Here is a 17,802-nt window from a genome sequence, read left to right as displayed (position 1 = left end):
CTACTTGATTGTTTGCTCTGTTGTTTAGCTGAGTCAACCAACTGCATGAATCTCTCAAGTGGGAGATTCGACCTCTAATTCAGGGGACCTTCCGTGCCCGCCCTAGAGAGGCAGTTCCACAAGTTTTTCAGGAGTTCCGGGGTTGTGAGACAACACCATTATTCAGCGCAGAGCAGGGAGTGCGTATTTCTGCGCAGCAAGGGAATACGCGAGGGAGATAGGAGCCATCAGAGATCAGGTGTTTGCGGGGAGAGTTAGAGGGCTGAGAGAGCAGCCATAGGCTAGCATTCTTGTTGAGTTTTATAGCGAGCAAAGCCAGCATTCCAGCAATTCAAATTGTTGGGCTAGGGGACAACGCGGAGGCCATTCCAACAGTTTTCGTGGAGCTTGGGAGCATGTACCATAGGCCGGAATCCCATCCAGGAAGTCAGGGATTTGATAGCAGGGGTCAGCCCAACACTTTGGGATCATTTCCGGGAGGATTTACAGGCAGTTTCCAGCAGGCCAAGTTTTGCAGTTGCAGCTGAAGTTGGGCTCCAAGGGGGTCAAATTTCAGAAGTCTAAACCAGCCAAAATCTTTCATGGGTTTTTCTGGGTTTAGGCCAAGGAGTCCGGGTAAAAGCGCATAATTTTCTGGGCAGTAAAAGTGCACCTTCCTACCATTCGAACTTCAACAGAAAGGTAATTTTTTGGGGTAGCGCAGTGCAGATTGGTGCAGCAGTTGGACAACCTTCAGTTCCACCATTTTCTCACCTGGGTTTGGTCATGCTTGTCCATTGAGACAAGCCCATGTGCACCATCTTGTTACCCATTGTATTTAGCCTTCAGAAAAGTAATAAAATGGCTCAGTTGTTCCATATTTGCAGCTTTTCTATGGATGTTTAATGTGTATTTCGTTTTTATAATTTGTTGCGCAGATTATTTGCTTTATCTCACTTGTATTCCTATTTAGGATCATTACAAAACCCCATGAATCTCAATTATGTCCCAAGCGCATAGATTTTGTATCCCAACTCATGCTCTTTTTGTGGCTGCTCTTGCTGTAGCAAAGAAAGTATCCCCTTGGAAAGAAATTTGTTGGTTGTTGTTGCTAGTTTTTGAAGGGAGTTTAGGAAGGTTTGATCCATGTTTTTGTTAAATGATGGCAAACACCTCAAGCTATTTGATGCATGACTTTGATTGATAGACTTTCCAACAGAATTCAACACTTAGCAATGTTATACAAGGCTGCCTCACTCCTTGAGATTATGACAATACTCTGATGATTTTGTATCCCATCTCATGCTCTTTTTGTGGCTGCTCTTGTTGTAGTAAAGTAAGTATCCCCTTGGAAAGAGATTTTTTTTATTGTTGTTGCTAGTTTTTGAAGGGAGTTTAGGAAGGTTTGATCCATGTTTTCGTTAACGATGGCAAACACCTCAAGCTATTTGATGCATGACTTTGACTGATAGACTTTCCAACAGAATTCAACACTTAGCAATGTTATACAAGGCTGCCTCACTCCTTGAGATTATGACAATACTCTGACTTTTGAGGACTTAGTCATAAATATATGACAGATGAACAAAAATAGTACAAGGCATCTTTATAACAATATCTATAGACTCACAGTCAAAAGCACTCTCCCTTACATTCAGGCGAACCAGACATTCACACCATAAACCAGCATACAAGCCAAGCATACAAATGGATCTCTGAAAACCATATTGTTGTCTCAACAATGCTTTAAAGCAAAAATAAAATTTGAAATTTAAAAAATACGAAGTGGTAGTGGAACCTAGAACTTGCCTTCATCAACAAATTTACCACTAGAAGAAGTCTTTTGTCAAATATTTAGTTGAGAGCCGAATATTGAATCTTCAGAGAAAGCATAAGCGACATAACATGAACCTGGTTACAAGGTGTAGTTGGTCCTGTTACTGCTCAAACTAGCATGGGACCTAAAAGGAGCTCCTATGAGGACGACTGCTAGATCAAGGGCAACTATGGAGACTTAGCCCACTGTCACCACAGCTAAGACTCCCTACTCTTTACGGACTTTCATCAATGGGAGGAGACCTGGGAGTTGAGAGGTCACTTATGAAGTATAGATCAATGAACAGGCAGAGTGACCCAAATGATTTCCTTTCCAGAAGATTTTGAGGGATAGGGCTCGCTTGCTCCTTAAGCAAGGGACTTGATCTTCTACGAAAAGGGGATAAGGATGGGAGGGTTGAGATACAAGTATAAGACCTATAAAAGATGTTCTCAATCCCTAAAATCCTTTGAGAACTTGGATTCTTGAGTAGTCCTTGCTAAATAGGCTTTGGTGAAGAATGGGACCACACAAGGCCAAGTGGATCCAGCCCAGGTTAGGGGATGGATTTTGGCAACCAATGATGTTCTTAACTTGGTCAATGTGAGGGGAAAGGATCAAACAAGAATTTTCTCCTAAAGATGTCAATTTGATTCTACTAGGTTCTAGCCTTGGGAAAACCTAGGCAAAACTTAATCCTAGAGCTAGGGCTTGGGGTATCCGGAGAAACCACCATCAGAATTGCTTCTAGTTTGGAGGGTAGCAAGGGGATCCACCAGTGCAATTATATCTAGGAGATCAAAGTTTTCTTGTGGTTGGTTTCCTGGTAAATTGATGCCCTAGGTGACCTAATGAGGCTAGACCTAGGAAAAAGGGTAAAAAAGGATTAGAATGATCACCCTTTTGAGGGACTAGTGCCTAATTCTCTTGGGAATATGGAATCAAGGATAATAATGAAGAAGGATTTAGTTTATTGTTCAAGGAGGCTCCAAAAGTCAACTTTGTCCAATGTTAGAGGAAAGAGAAGAAAAGTGACTTCCAAGCATTTATAATTCATACAAATGGTGAGGTCTTATCAAGATAAAATTATCTCTAGGACATTTCATTCATCTAATAATGGCCCATACAAATAATAAGCTAAATAGACACATAATTCCACATTTCGTACATGCAGCAATTAGCCCTTATTATAGCAAAATTCAAATACATGCAGCAACAAGAAAATAGCGTTAAATTTGCATTTACAATGTTAGAGATTATATCCAACCAGCATGACATTTGCAAATAAGAAGCTCCAAGAAACAAATAACCCAATTCCACACATCGAAATTCATCCATCATCCAAAATAATCCTCCAACGAAAAAGTGTGAAATTCTCTAAGGATAGAGAGATCCCAAGTGAAGCGATGATACAAATGAATCCAACTGACTCCTATTTATACACCAATTAGGATTTCAATTTAGCTAATGAGCTTATATTAGCCCCTAAAAATAAAATAATGTGGAAAATGACCTAACTTTGGTGACAAGCCCACCAAACTAGCTCACGAATGAAAAGGTAAACCTGTCAAGAAGAAAAATATTAATCTATGCATGTCGTAGGGCCCTCTAGGAGTCCTGATGAGGTCCATAGGTGCCACAACGAAGAATAGGACCCACAAAGGCAATGGACAAGGGGTTGGCCCCTTGTAATAACCTATGGTGGTCCAAATGATTGTGGGGGTACACAAGTGTCCTCATGGGTCTCCAAACAAATCGAAGATGCTTGTAGGTTGCCCTCAAGGGCTAGGATGATAATGTAGGAAATGCCACATCATCATAGAAGTCCTGGATCATCTGCCAAGTGTTTGGTATAGATTTGGGGCCAGCTGGGCATGATGGGTCAGGTGCATCCTTCTCGGCCAATAAGTGAACCACGAGCAATCTCTGAATGGCTATGGGGATCCATGAAATGCAATCTGCTGTTGTGGAGGCAAATGGCTCTCAACACTCACCCTATATGTGCCAATGTATCCCTCTAGAGGATTAGGACCCCGTATAGGGAGACCAAACCCCAAATGGAAACCATTTGCAATCCGGCATAAGATCCAATGCATCCCCTAGGATTCCAGTACAACAAGCCATTAGAGAAATCGAGTAGATGAGCTTACCTAATCATGGACCACATGTGGGGACTTCATAATGGCCTGTCCTTCCATAATGGGCTTCGAGATGTGCCAATGTCTCCTAAGCTCCTAATGGGGTTAGCCAGGTAACCTGTTAGAGGTGGTTTCTGCTTCTAATATAATCAACGTACATCCGTCAAAAGGTGGTGGCATGTGACAAATAGCTGAATGAATTAGGGAATTAGAAGGGGCAACCCTAGGTCACATACTGGGGTATAAGGGAAACTATCAAGAGGGAAGCCCACACTTGGGGTTATAATGTGTAGGAGGGAGAAATCGCGGTACATGAGGTGCCCCAACCTTGATTTTTCCACCCCTCTTTATATGCCATTTGCCTTTCAATGATTTTCTTTGATTAACTACTTGGGGCTCAAGGGGTTAGAGCATGATGTACAAGATATAGCAGTGAATTCCCCCTTTTAAGGTGGGGCGGTTCATTGCCCACCAAGGGTTGGGACAATCATGGGTTCCTATATGACGAAGAAGGCCCATAGAACCTATTGGAACCAAGGTGATGGCCATGATGATGGGGTAGAGATCATGTGTTGGCTTTTGCCCACTTGCTAAATGTTTTTGTCCCGGCCATCTTTTGCATTTTGTAGTACTTTTCCTATTGAATGTGGCCATATATGCTTTTAACTTTGTTTTTTAGATGCATCAACCTCTAGGCTTCATTCCAGGCCATGACCCAAGGTGTGGGCAAGGGGAAGGGGTGAGTTGACCCTATGTGGACCCGATGGAGGAATGTGGACCCAGGTGGGAGAAATGATGGATGGGGTAATAATGAACGGAAAGAGGGTAATATGAGCAGAGAAGGGAGCGGGACCACGCAACCAAAATCAAGGTTTCTTGTGAACTACCACCCCTGGTCAGTGAAAGAGATCCCACGGGACTAGAATCCCAGGTTAATGCCTAAAAGGGGTCTAGGGGACAGAAGCACAGACCTATCCAATTCTTTCTGTTGAATCCCCCCATTAATCCATATCAAGAAGTGTCCATGATAAGCAAACTACAATACTCAATTTCAAAATGACAAGGCATACCTTTAGATTCAGGAGGCCCACATTCAAACATACGATCATGGCAGATGGGCGAGGGACCACATGGCTGGCTCAGGTGGCGGAGAAAATGGCACAATGAGCTAGCTGATGGCAGCAAGGTGCTGTTGGCTGCCGGCTAAGGACCATCTTGAAGAAAAAAAATTCTCCTATGGATATTACCCACAAAATGGTGGATAACATCTGGCTCCAATTGGGACGTGATCTTTCGAAGAAGTGAGAGAAGCTACTCGAACGGGAGGTCACGAGAACTCCAACAATCTCTTGGTTACCTAGGCCGGTCACCTGCACATATAATAGATGGAAAAACACAGGGCGACATGCTTTCTCGGCGTCTGATGATCGCACATGCCAATATGTTAGGCCATAAAATCAACAGAAAATAAAATATGCAAATTTTAATTCAGATGCATCTAATCTACCATGAGAAATATCATATGATGTTAGTTCTAATGAGAAAATGAACATGCAATGCATCCTACCCTAACATGCATATAGTAAGGCTAATACTAAGTATAATCATAAAGTCAGTGCAACCAACATATCATCACATCAATATACATATGCCTGCCAGTATGATTACTCATGTAGCAACCCCCAAATCGAATGTGGACATAGTCACATAGCAGATGAAGCAAGTGGGAGGCGAGAAAATATGATCTCCACTCGAGGTAGAGGGAGGTCCTAGGAGAAAGAAAATTGGTCATTCTAGAGGTCTAGGGCTCTCCTTCTCGGTTTAAAATTGACCTGCTATGGATGTGAGATGATTATCGTGTCTTGTCCCACGGAAGCTACAAATTTGATTCTTCTAGAATCTAGAGTAGCCTGTGACACGACACAATTTATTCTTCAGATACGAATACATTGTCCCTTGGCTAGTAGAATCTTGGCTTCATTGGCACGACCTTCACAACCCACCTTAATCTCTCCATTTAATTTCTCTGTAACATGTATCACGAGCTAAGGAGATGTTTGGAGTGTTAAAACAGAACATGCAGCCTCCTCCTTTGGACGAGAAATTTAATCCTTTAGATTTCACCTCTAATGGCTCAAAGGGATCGAACCCTTGCCCACAATCACATTCAACCTTGATGAAAGAATTCCTAGGCAAATAAAGGCAATGGTATTGAACCCCAGGTGAAGAACAAACTTGATATACCAATGCTACTCGAACTCCATAACAATAATCGGTTCCCCAAAAAAATTATGAAGATAGTGTGAAGCTTGATTTCTTGGAAATTGGCACTGTAATGTCCCATTGCTAGTCATTTTCAGGAAAGACTACCCAACATATCAGTCCCTCTTTGTCATGTCTCTAATTAATAATCTTGCTAAAGAAATTCTCAATTTTGCAATTTTGGGGATTAATATAATATTTGATAAATAAAACTTAGGAGAAATAAGTTGTGGAGGCTCAAATCTAATTTTGATAAGAAATAAGGTTGCACTTAGGAAAAAATGGAAAAATTAAAGTGAAATTAAGGTTGGGGGTCACTTAAGAAGGAAATCGAACTCCCTAGGAGAAATCAAACCACATGAAAGAGGGGTCAAGCAAAGGGGTCAAATTGGTGGAGCCCATAAGGATGGTTGAGTAGCAATTATAAAAGGAAGGGCAGAGCCTCATTTTTGGATCATTTGGCATTTCATTTTCAGAATTGGAGAGTTTGCTTGAGCTGCTTAGCGAAGTCAACCAATGTTGTTTAGCACAAGGGATTTCCAAGCGGAAATTCAAGCTCTTCTTCAGGGGACTTCGAGTGCCAATAAAGGAGAGATTTTGTGGGGAGATTTCAATATTTCGGGTGGGATTTTGCAGTATTTTTGTCAACCTGTGTGACTCTCTGGAGGATGCAGTGGAGGATTTCGCTGGGGTTTGAGGATCTACCAATTGTTGTCTTCTGGGCTGACTATTATGTGGAGATTTTCCTTTGATAAGGACCAGTTGATTTTGGGAAATTTATGGGCCGGAAGTGTTGGAGATTTGTGGGCCAAATTTCTTCTTCTTTGGGCCTGCACTGGGGTTTACTAGCTATTTTCTATGCAGGGGTTGAGCAGCATTGTTGTGCCGGATATTGGAGCTAATTTTGGCTGGGAGTTTGAGGAAGGAATTTCGTGGGGTTTTGGAGGAGTTTCCCTTTGGGAAAATTGTGCATTTTACTGTGGATAGGTTTGTGTAGCTCACTGACAGATTGAGAGGGGCTACACACAATTTTTGGGGCTTTAGTGACAGGTGGATTCAGCGTGAGATTTTTCTGTGTTTTGTTGGATTGGGTGAGAGGATCTTCTCCTAATTTTTCAGAACTTTTGGAACATTATTGAGGGATCATTTTAGAGTTTGTCTCCAGCAGAAGCAGCAACGGCAGAAATTTTCTGGGCAGAATTTCGGACAGATTGGTCTTATTCCAGTTGGAGTTTGCTTAGATATTCACCTGGGTATAGCATGCTTGCAGTAGCAAGCCCAAGTTCTATCATTCTACTCCATTGTATTCATCTCCAAGAAATATTTAATAAAATGGCCCAGATTTGTTGTTGTTATTCTATTTGTGTACAATTGTGCTCACATGGTTGGATTTTCTTGTTGTAGCCTAGTGCATGTTTTTTATAATCATTGTATTTCCTAGTTGGGATATTAATTTTTTTATGAGTCATGTCCAGCAACCTTCCTCCTTATAAATACAACCCAGTCACTAAGAATTTGTGTTATTAACCTCTACGTGTCACCAGCTAGGGAGTATGCACAAATATGCAATTCGAACCAACTTTAGGACTTGATCTTATACAGCGAATACACCCAGCAACAAACTTAGGTTTGGCCCACAAGAGATGTATGGTAATATGTTGCCAAGACAGATTTCCGTGCTCCTCTAATACAAGGGATTTGAACCTCCTCACAGCAAAAGTAAACTTGGCTTTAGACCAGCAAGACTCCAAGGTACCACAAACTCAGTCTTCCTCATTCAACGGAAACCAATTCCTCTGTTTGCAATAGAACTCGACCTTTTAACCACAGTGAACTCGGCTCACCAAAATGAGAAACACGTCCCTTTGAATATACAACAGTTCGATTTTCTTATGGTCAAACTCGTCCAATTGCAGGAATGAGGGATTCGACTTCAAATCGATCTTTGAATCTGTGCAGATTCATCCCAAGCAATGTCACAAGAAGAATTTAATCTGGAAATTTGTGGTCCAATGGTAGAGGAATCGATTTCCCAGTCTCCATAGTTGAAAATTTTCGCCCTTCTACTTAGAAGGAAACTTGCGCAGCAAATTCACATTATCGTCACAAATTATTCAAATAATTTGCAGCTCGTCCCTTGTATGGAGAACATTTGGCCTTCAATAAAATTTGGATGGCTTTCCCCTTTTGATTTTGTTAAAAATTTGCTCACAACTTTACAAAACAACATAAATTTGGCCTTAAAAATTTGATTTTCAAAGCGGCCCCTAACATAAAAACAATTGATTCGGCCCTTCACGTAAAAACAATAAACATTGGCTTTAAAAAAAAATCTTGGCTCCTAAGAAATAATTGTCATCTACCCCTTTTTAATCAAAATTAATTCTTGGCCCTTTAGAGCCTTTGGCCAAATAATTCAACAATTTGAAATAGAAATTGTTGAATACTTAATAAATTTCTGACGATTTCACATGGCTTGCAAGAAAAATATCTTCAAATAATTCGATCGCGATCTTTCTTCGAAATTGATTTGCAACAAACCCTCAGGAAAGCAGGAACACCAGCTCTGATACCGCTATAATGTCCCAAATGATAAATTTGTTGGATATTGCTACATAAATTCTTTCGTTAATTTAAATAAACAATGTGCACAACTTTGAACCACAAATCAACACCAAAAACTGAAAATATAAACTGCAACTGAAGAATGAACAAGATAAAACTTAAAAGTGCAGAAGAATTCAGCCTTATTTCATTATATGCAACAAATATCATCTTCTAGTACAGTAATATGGAAATGGCTGAAATAATGGCCACTCAAGAAATCTGCAACAATATTGTACTAGCCTTAAATTGATCACTGCTCATGTGAATTCTGGATGAATCCACCAAGGGGAGAAATGGGTTCTTTCCCACTCACACTAAATCACCCGAGAGTTCCCGTCCTGGGGCTATTGTTGAAGCTAGGAACTCCTTGTTCTCCAAACCTCTCCACAAGAAAAATACTCAACTCCAAGATGTCCCAAATGATCTTCTCATCCTCCTTTTAAAGACTCCATAGATAGATCTCCAAGCCTCTAGAAGCATCTTATTTTATATTTTATTATTATTCTAAAAGCTCCTCCATTGACTTTATCTTAAGTGACTTTTTAATTTTATTTTATTTCGCTTAAGTCTCTTTTGGCATTTTTCCTTCAATTAATTATTTTTCCCCTTTTTAATAAAATGACTAATTAAAGTCATTTTTAAGCTGGGAAAATAGTAATTCGTCCACCATACTCTCTCCGGCCACTGGAAATCACTTCTTAGTAACCCATCTTGTAGATCTTCTCTTCTAGTTCCAACAACCTATTACACTAAGGTGTTTCGTCAAATATTCTTCTCGAAATGCCACCTTGAGTGTAACTAATTAAGTTACGGCCCATAATAACTTTGTTTTATGAAAGTTGTTCGAACGCAAACGAACAAAAGGAAAACTATGCGAATGATGGAATAAGCCAAGCGAATGCCATCAGATCCCACAAAAACTCCTTAAAGCTCCCCCCGGAACCCCTGAAGACATAAACCTACTCCCATGACCTGGCCATCCAATGCGCTGGAAATCCACCTTGGTTGTACTATAGAGGACAATAAAAATGGGGACATGACATCATGGGTGTTGGTTTTCCAACAAGAGATTAGAAGAGAAACTCGATGGGTAGAGGGGAAGACACACCAAAGACACTAGTGAGGTCAAGTTCCTTGGCAGATCAAGCTATCCAGTAGCAACAACTGAGCAAGGAAGAAGAGTTTGAGCCAAAAGGGATGCTGAGACAGAGAGGGAGCAAAGATAGTGATTCCGGAGGAGTTTCCAATTCCAGAGAGGCTACAGCAAAGAGGCTGAGTTATTCCACTAGAGGCTACACAAGAAGATTCAGTGAGGCAGTTCAATTTGGTTGAGCACGGGGTCAATTCAGTTGCCAGAGGCTAGGAAAATTTTCCAGGGGACCAAAGGATCCCTTCCAGTAGTAGCAGTAGGAAAAACAACTTGATCAAAGGCAAATGCAGATTGTACGTGTGAGGGTTTGCGCAAGCACTGCGCAAGGGTTCTTGAGGGTCAGTTTTATGAGGCAAGATGTGCCAAGATTTCTTGTGGAGAGAGAGAAAATTCTCTCTAATAATTCTGGCCAAATTATTTGTAGAGGATTGCCAGTTTTGGGCATCCAGATTGTACCTAGATTTTCATTGTTCCATAATAATAATAATAATAAAACCCTCATCTGTTGCACCAATTTCCCACATTGGGTTTTTCCAGGGACATTTGTCCAAAAATAACAGTGTTAATTTTATTGTGTGCTCTATATTTCTCAGTTCCAGATTTATTTTTGTAGTGTATTTTATTTTTGGTGTTGCAGTTGTGATTTTATTCGTTGTTTGTCGTAGAAAATAAACTGCACTTAATAATAATCAATTAGAAGAATAATTTCCAGTTGTTGCAATAGACTTGAAAATTTTCACATGGTATCAAAGAAAGTTTGAAGACAGATCAAAAGCGAAGAAGTGAAGAAGAAATTTGTGCAGGTTCAGAGGGAGTTCTGCAGCACAATTCAAGGGTCCACGCAAAGGACCAGCTGTTGATTTGGGGTAGCATCGGATGTGCTCTAGCCATGAAAATTGGTGGAAGGGCTAAGGCACATGAGATATCCAAGACCCAGAGATGGTTTGGACAGATTGTACCCGGTTTGGGAGATATTAAAATAATTAATATTTTTAATGGAGTTCCTAAGTCTAAATTAGGAAAAATAAAATATTAATGGGTATTAATATAAAACTATGTTAGAAGGGCCTAAAAATCATGGATCAGGCCAAATCTAATCTTAGCCATTGATTAGAGATTTAATCTCGGTTGTTGATGGACCAACGAGAAAAGTATAAGAAGAGGCTTGAGGGTCAGTTGGAGACTACAGCAAGAGAGATCAAGAATTCGATTTTCTGGGGCAGGGTTTGCTGAGGAAATCGAGTGAGTGATCTGAGTTACAGCTGAAGGGCAATGAATAGATAGTAGAGAGGCAAAGTTGGTACCAAAAAGGCATCACAGAGCCTAGTGAGGTTGACGCAGAGGCAGCTGGAGGCTACGCAGAGGGGCCATATCGGATCAGGAACTGATGGTGAGGACCGCATTGAACGCAGTCTCAGAGGATTGGGAGGTATTTGTCCAGAGCATACTGGGCAGGTCGAGCCTTCAAAATTGGAAGGAACTGTGGGCGGCTCTTCATCAAGAAGAGATCAGACGGGTGACCAAGGCAGGGAGTAGCGGAAAAGGGGTCAAAATCAAGAAGGAGGAAGAAGAAGATGCGACTCTCGCATCTGCGAGAAAGCAGGAGAAGAGAAAGAAGAAGGACCTCTCCAAGGTCAAGTGCTTCCATTGTGGGGAACTAGCTCATTTTGTGAACCAGTGTCCTAGGAAGAAGAGCAAGGGAGAGGCTTCTAAGACCAAGGCAACGCCAGTGAGGGCGGAAAAATAAGTAGAGGAGGATGACGACCGTGCCATGAGTGCTCATGCGCCACTTGAGAGGAAGTGGGGTGACATCGAGCTATAGTCAGACAGACTACAGGCGATGAGGGGTAGGATCCTTGAGGTACCCAACCTCTTGGATTATACCTTGCTACAGGAGCCCCGAAGAGGAGTAGAAGGACTGGCAGATGTTGGTAGAGACGGATGCAATGGAGCAACAGAGAGTGCTACAGTGCAGGAGTCCCGGGACAACAGGTTGCAATAGTGAGAGAAGCACGGGAGTGTTGCACCAGTGCAGGATGGCACAGAGAAGTGTTCAACGGTGCGAGATGCGTGGAGTTGTTGCAACAACACAGAGGTCAGTAGAGGGAGCACTTATTAGCAGCAAAGGGAGCTTCAGCATCAGGAGTGTCTCTAGCCTGACAGGGATGTCAGAGTTGGGTGGATCAGTTACTTACTTCTCGGTAACTGAGTTGCAGTGCAGCAGTTAGCAATGGCAGTGCTATGGGCAACATGATGCAACATGAGGACAACGGGATACAGTGTTGGGTATATGGACCAGCAACAGCACAGATGCAGAGGGAGCTGCCGTACGGATGAAGCAGTGGCAGTGGCAAGGCCATGGGCAATAGTACAGGATGAAGTAGTGCAGAGGATGTTGGGCGAGGAGGCCCAGCATCAGCACAGGGACCGATGCTGGATGATCAGGGTGATACTCAGTGAGGAGTATTACTAGAGCACAGTCCTTGCTAAGAGGGAGTGTTGATTTGGGGTAGCATCTGATGTGCTCTAGCCATGAAAATTGGTGGAGGGGCTAAGGCACATGAGATCTCCAAGACCCAGAAATGGTTTGGACAGATTGTACCCAATTTGGAAGATATTTAAAATAATTAATATTTTTAATAGAGTTCCTAAGTCTCAACTTAGGAAAAATAAAATATTAATGGGTATTAATATAAAACTGGGTTAGAAGGGTCCAAAAGTCATGGATTAAGCCAAATCTAATCTTGGTCGTTGATTAGAGATTAATCTCGGCTGTTGATAGACCAACGAGAAAAGTATAAAAAGAGGCTTGAGGGTTAGTGGGAGACTACACCAAGAGAGATCAAGAATTCGATTTTCTAGGGCAAGGTTTGCTGAGGAAATCAAGTGAGTGATCTGAGTTGCAACTGAGGGGCAGTGAATACATAGCAGAGAGGCAGAACTGGTACCAGAGAGGCAGCACAGAGCCTAGTGAGGTTGACGCAGAGGCAGCCAAGAGCTGCGTAGAGCCAGAGAGGCCAGCTTGTGAGCCACAGAGGGTCTAGGGGCTGACGCAGAGGCTCCAGAAGCTGACGCAGAGGCTAGCAAAGCTGACGCAGGGCCTAGAGGCAGTGCTGGGAGGATTTCATGGGACAGACTGGGCGCTAGTGAGCCAGATAGGGTGACCCAGTCCCTATCAGAGTGACGCAGCAGAAGCTGCAATTGTTGTTATGTGATCGTTCATCCGATGATTTATCATTCAGAATATCTGTCTCTGAGTGAGAGGTACTACTGCCGAAGGCATTCTCTGTTGGGTGAGCCGTTCTGGCACCCTGGTTGTATTCTGAAAACTGCATAATAATAAAACCTTCTGAATAGTTGCACTGATTTTCCCGCATTAGGTTTTTTCAGGGACATTAGTCCAAAAATAACGGTGTCACTTGTGTGCTTGTTTACTTTCAGTTGATGATCTGTAGATGTTGATATTGTACTTGTATTTATTTTCAATATTTACATGGTAAATAACTTGTTAAGTAATTCAACAAGTAGGAATAAATAAATCAAATAGTACAGGAAGAATTTCTAACGGGTTAAACTTAAAAATTCCAACACCAGCCAGGCAGTTCGAATTGTTAGGTAGAAAGGTTCGATTTCCAGTTGCAAGGGCAGGAAAAGTTCAAACAAGCTCAGTAGCAGTTTCAACAGGCAGTGGTGTTACAAGGAAGAAGTTTTAGTGAGCAGATTAGATATTTCATTGAGTAGATCTGGACGCAGTGATTTTGTAGAGCAGATTAGCGTTGGGTGGAAGAAAAATAGCACACACTGAGGGACTTTTCTCCTAGGGTTTCCAAATTCAGTTTTTTGAAGGAAACCCATGATTTTCAGTTGCAGGTAGCAATAGCAGCTAGAAAATTTGAGCATTCCAGAAGGGAGTACGAGTAGCAACAATAAGGCCACAAGAAAGAGGAGATTTCTAGTTTTTATTCTCCAGTTATTTGAGTTTAGCAGATCTTGCAACTTTCCAGAGATGGTCATACAAGATTGCCAGAGGAGGCCGTGCGAGTTAGCCAGAACATAGATCTGGGCAGTAGATCGACTTCTAGTTGCTGGAGATAGGTGCCAGAGGAATTGCGAGTTGCAAAGCGAAGTAGTTTTCCAATAAGGGACAAGGCTCAAAAGGAGATAGCGGGGCACCAGATCTAGGTGGAGTATGAGACTCCAGTGTGCCAAATGGGTAGGGTCCAGCGCAATTGCAATAAGAAGATCAATTAGATCAGTTCTAGTTTGTTTCAGTGGGACAATCACCTTTGCTACAAGAACCCAAAGTATCACAATAGTAGGATTCAGTGTTAGCAGAGCTAGTTGTAGTTAGTACACATGAGATAGTTGCAGTGACACGAGCAGTGTGAATTTCCTAATTGCATTATGCAGGTGAAATTCCAGCCAGAAGATTCCCAGCGCAGAGTTACGCAATCCAGTTTCCAGTGTAGGAGGATAGTGCGAGTTGCCAGGAGGGAGCAGATAGATTTCCCATAAGGAGATCAAGGCTCAGAGGGAGTCTAGTTTCAAAGGGAGCAGCCCTATGGAAGCTAGCGCTTCAGGATCTATGGAGATCAAACTCATTATTGCAACAGTTGCAGCAACAATGCAGAGATTGCAGCAGCAGTATGAGTAAATCAGAGTCCAAAGTTGCAAAGGTTTGGGCAAGATCCTTGGAGGATAGCATCAGACCGATGTTTCCACACGGATCATTACCCTTGCTACAAGGGCCCGAAGTATTCAGTAGCAGATGGATCAGTGTCAAATGGAACAAACAAATCTTGAGGGAGAGTTACAGTACTAGTTACAGTCAGATGTTGAAGGGCGCAGAGCAGTTGCACCACAGAACAGTTACTCAGTAGATAGTGCAAAGGCTAGTAGCATTCAGAGACTTAGGAGACAATTGATGAGGCAGTCCACAGACACAGTTGATTCAGGAGTTTTGTTCTCAGTTGTAGTAGTTGCAGCAGCAGCAACAACATGAGATCAGTTGCAACATAGAGCAGAGTTGGTAGTAGTGCAATGTCAGCAACAACACAAATGCACGGTCATTCAGCTACAGTGACAGATGAATCAAAGTTGCACAGTGGCTTGGTGTGCAGTGGCAAATTGTCACAGTGGTCAGACATCAATAGTAGTATGGGAGGATGTTATGACATAGAGTGAGAGAACACCTTCCTCACTAAGAGGGAGTTTTAGTTTGGCAGCATCAAACAGGTGTTCTAGTCTCAACTTTGGTGAGAGAGGCTAAGGAACACAAGATCTCCAAAACCCAAAAAAAGTATAAGGAGAAAACACTTAGAGACAGCTCAATGAAGTTAATTGATCAATAATCAAATATTTCTTAAGTCTAAATTAGGAAAAGTGATTAATTAACAATAATTAATTGAAAAAGGTGAAAAATTCTCTAGAAACTCACACCGATCGAGTTAGAGATGATCTTAGCCATTGTTGGGGATTTAATCATGGTCGTTGGTTCGCCAACCATAGATTATAAGAGCAACTCGATGGGTAGAGGGGAAGACACACCAGAGACACTAGTGAGGTCAAGTTCCTTGGCAGATCGAGCTATCTAGCAGCAGCAGCTGAGAAGGGAAGAAGAGTTTGAGCCAGAAGGGACATAGAGACCTATTAGAATCTGTGCACGTAGATTAATAGATGTCTTAAACTTATTTCTACCAAGACCCGTAGGACCGTAGAACCATTCTGCTTGGACATTTTCCCTGGGAAATCAGACAACTTATCTAGACTGATGTAAGAGAAATTAGACTTTGAACATTGAGGTTGACGAGGAGTTTCCCTGCTTGAGGATGCCTACCAAAGGAAAATTAAATTATGAATATCGTGGAGGAGGTTGGTCTGTTGCTCCCGCCGATAGATCCAGCTCCTAAAGCCTAGACCTGATTTTGTTTCTTAAGATTCCTTTCTCCCAAACTGAAGCCCATCCGGAGTTAATCACTATTTGCCACCACATCCTGGCGTGCGGGGTGAGTGTGAGGGCTGCAAGGGATTCTCTGGTAGCCCCACTGACATGCACCAACCTGTCTACAGAAATCTCAGAGTACAAACTTCTCCATAAATCTTGAAGAACAAGCATTGAAAACAGGACAGACTGAAAGAGTAACTAAAGTTCTCCTCAAAAATCAGGCACACAACAATCACAGAAGATCCCCTCAGAACCATTAATAGATTATTGTGGTGTACATCTCGTTGGTGTTAATAAGCAGAAAGATGCAAACCATTGCGGAAGTCATGGCACTTGACCATATTTGTGGTCATTATTAGTATTCAGGTTATGTAATTAATAACTAATAACTATCTATTGTAGGAAAATGAAAGATGATAAAATAGAGCTATGACAAAGTAACCGTAAACCTAGTATCTTTTACCACTAGACCAATTTTCAAATTTATTGCTTGTCTTCACAATATATAAATTAAAATAAATAACAGTTGCAATCGGCACACTTGACTGAAGTTGAAGTTTAAGGAAACAATTTAGTAAAGTATACCTGGAGATTAACTCCTTCAATCATCCTATTGTTACACCCCTGGCGATTGTAATCCACTTTTGTTGTTATGACCTTCCCGTCTATATCCTGCAATATGCACTTGCGCCCACTTACCGAAAGAACACCGTCAGACCAAGGACCTTTACCTTTCTGTTCCGTTCCTTTCTTTTTCCTGCAGTACAAAACGCTATAATACTGAGCCTGCTGTTCAGCATCCATATCCATGGCACTACGTTTTGCAGTTTGTTCTCCGCATAACTGTTTGTCATGAAGACTTTTTGCTGGATTTAAAAGGTCTCTAGAAATGCAGGGCTTTCTCGCAGTGGCACCAAACTCGGAAGAGGAAGAAGTTGGAGAAGGTTTGACATCAACTGGTGAGGCGCTCTGCTTCTGATGCACTGATTCTCGCTTTAGAGATGGATTTTGCTTAAGACTGCTTGTAAATGGGGGTCTGAATGCCTGCTGTTTCTTCATCTTAGTTTGCGGAACAATACTTGAATCGTTGTTGTGCGTAAATTCTGCAGAATTCGCTTCTGCTTCTTTGCGTTGCAATCCGAAACACTTGTCCAGGTTTTGCTTTCCTGATCTTGAACTCGACCTCTATTTTACTTAATTCACAACAACCTGAGGAAATATAAATAAATAATTAGAGAATTAAAGCAAAAATTTGCAGACAAGAACAGTTCATGCTTGAAAGCTATTACTGATTAACATGGACTGACTTACTGCGTGTATGTATGAATACTACATAAAAAATTCCGTGACACGCATTTTCTTGAGGGAGTTCAAGATACTCCCTTAGGAACATGCATCAGTAATGACCGGCCTGCTGCTGTTCATAGTGATTCCACGGCTTCTTCCACAAAAGAAGACAAAGCAAGGCACGGGAAAGACAAGGACAAATTTTCCTTTTCTTTAAATATCTAGAAAAAAATTGTCTATGGAACTTCAAAGACGCAGAATGAGAGGAGGAGCTGAGAAAATCTATTTCAGAGTCTTTATTCTTATTTATTTACCTCTATATCTGAAGCAGCCGTCGTTGAATTAAAATCAGCCTATAAAGCGTTTGTTTAGTAAGATAATTTATTTATTTCTGAGAAAGATTTCAATCCAAAGCAAGGAGAGAAGAAAATTGATTTCAAAAATTTGAGCTTATAACACTTCGATTTAATTTGATATCTGCTGGTTCTACCCCCGTGCAGAACTGCTCGTTCAAAAAAATAAAAATGAAAACATTTACTTCTCGTAATTCCTCCTCTGATTTGAGACAGTGCACCAATTCTGGGCCCTAACAAATTGGATTGAGATTCCTTACACCGAT

At 41.6% G+C, this 17,802-nt stretch overlaps 1 protein-coding gene across 1 annotated transcript in view; it reads right to left on the bottom strand.

The window, feature by feature from the left end:
• The window catches only part of LOC149179197 (uncharacterized), a 459,862-nt gene extending 442,772 nt beyond the window's left edge, over positions 1-17,090 (bottom strand). The window contains 1 exon segment of the mRNA XM_089423794.1: positions 16,482-17,090. Coding sequence (XP_089279920.1) covers positions 16,482-16,955 — 474 coding nt within the window. The 5' untranslated portion in view covers positions 16,956-17,090.
• Between the last annotated feature and the right edge of the window lie 712 nt (positions 17,091-17,802).

Source organism: Pinus tabuliformis, chromosome 4_1 (genome assembly GCF_031772625.1).
Source record: "Pinus tabuliformis cultivar Carrire ecotype Pingquan chromosome 4_1, CPIR1, whole genome shotgun sequence".
Classification (NCBI taxonomy): domain Eukaryota; kingdom Viridiplantae; phylum Streptophyta; class Pinopsida; order Pinales; family Pinaceae; genus Pinus; species Pinus tabuliformis.
Note: the sequence above shows the minus strand (reverse complement) of the source record. Positions and strands in the feature narration are given on the sequence as shown.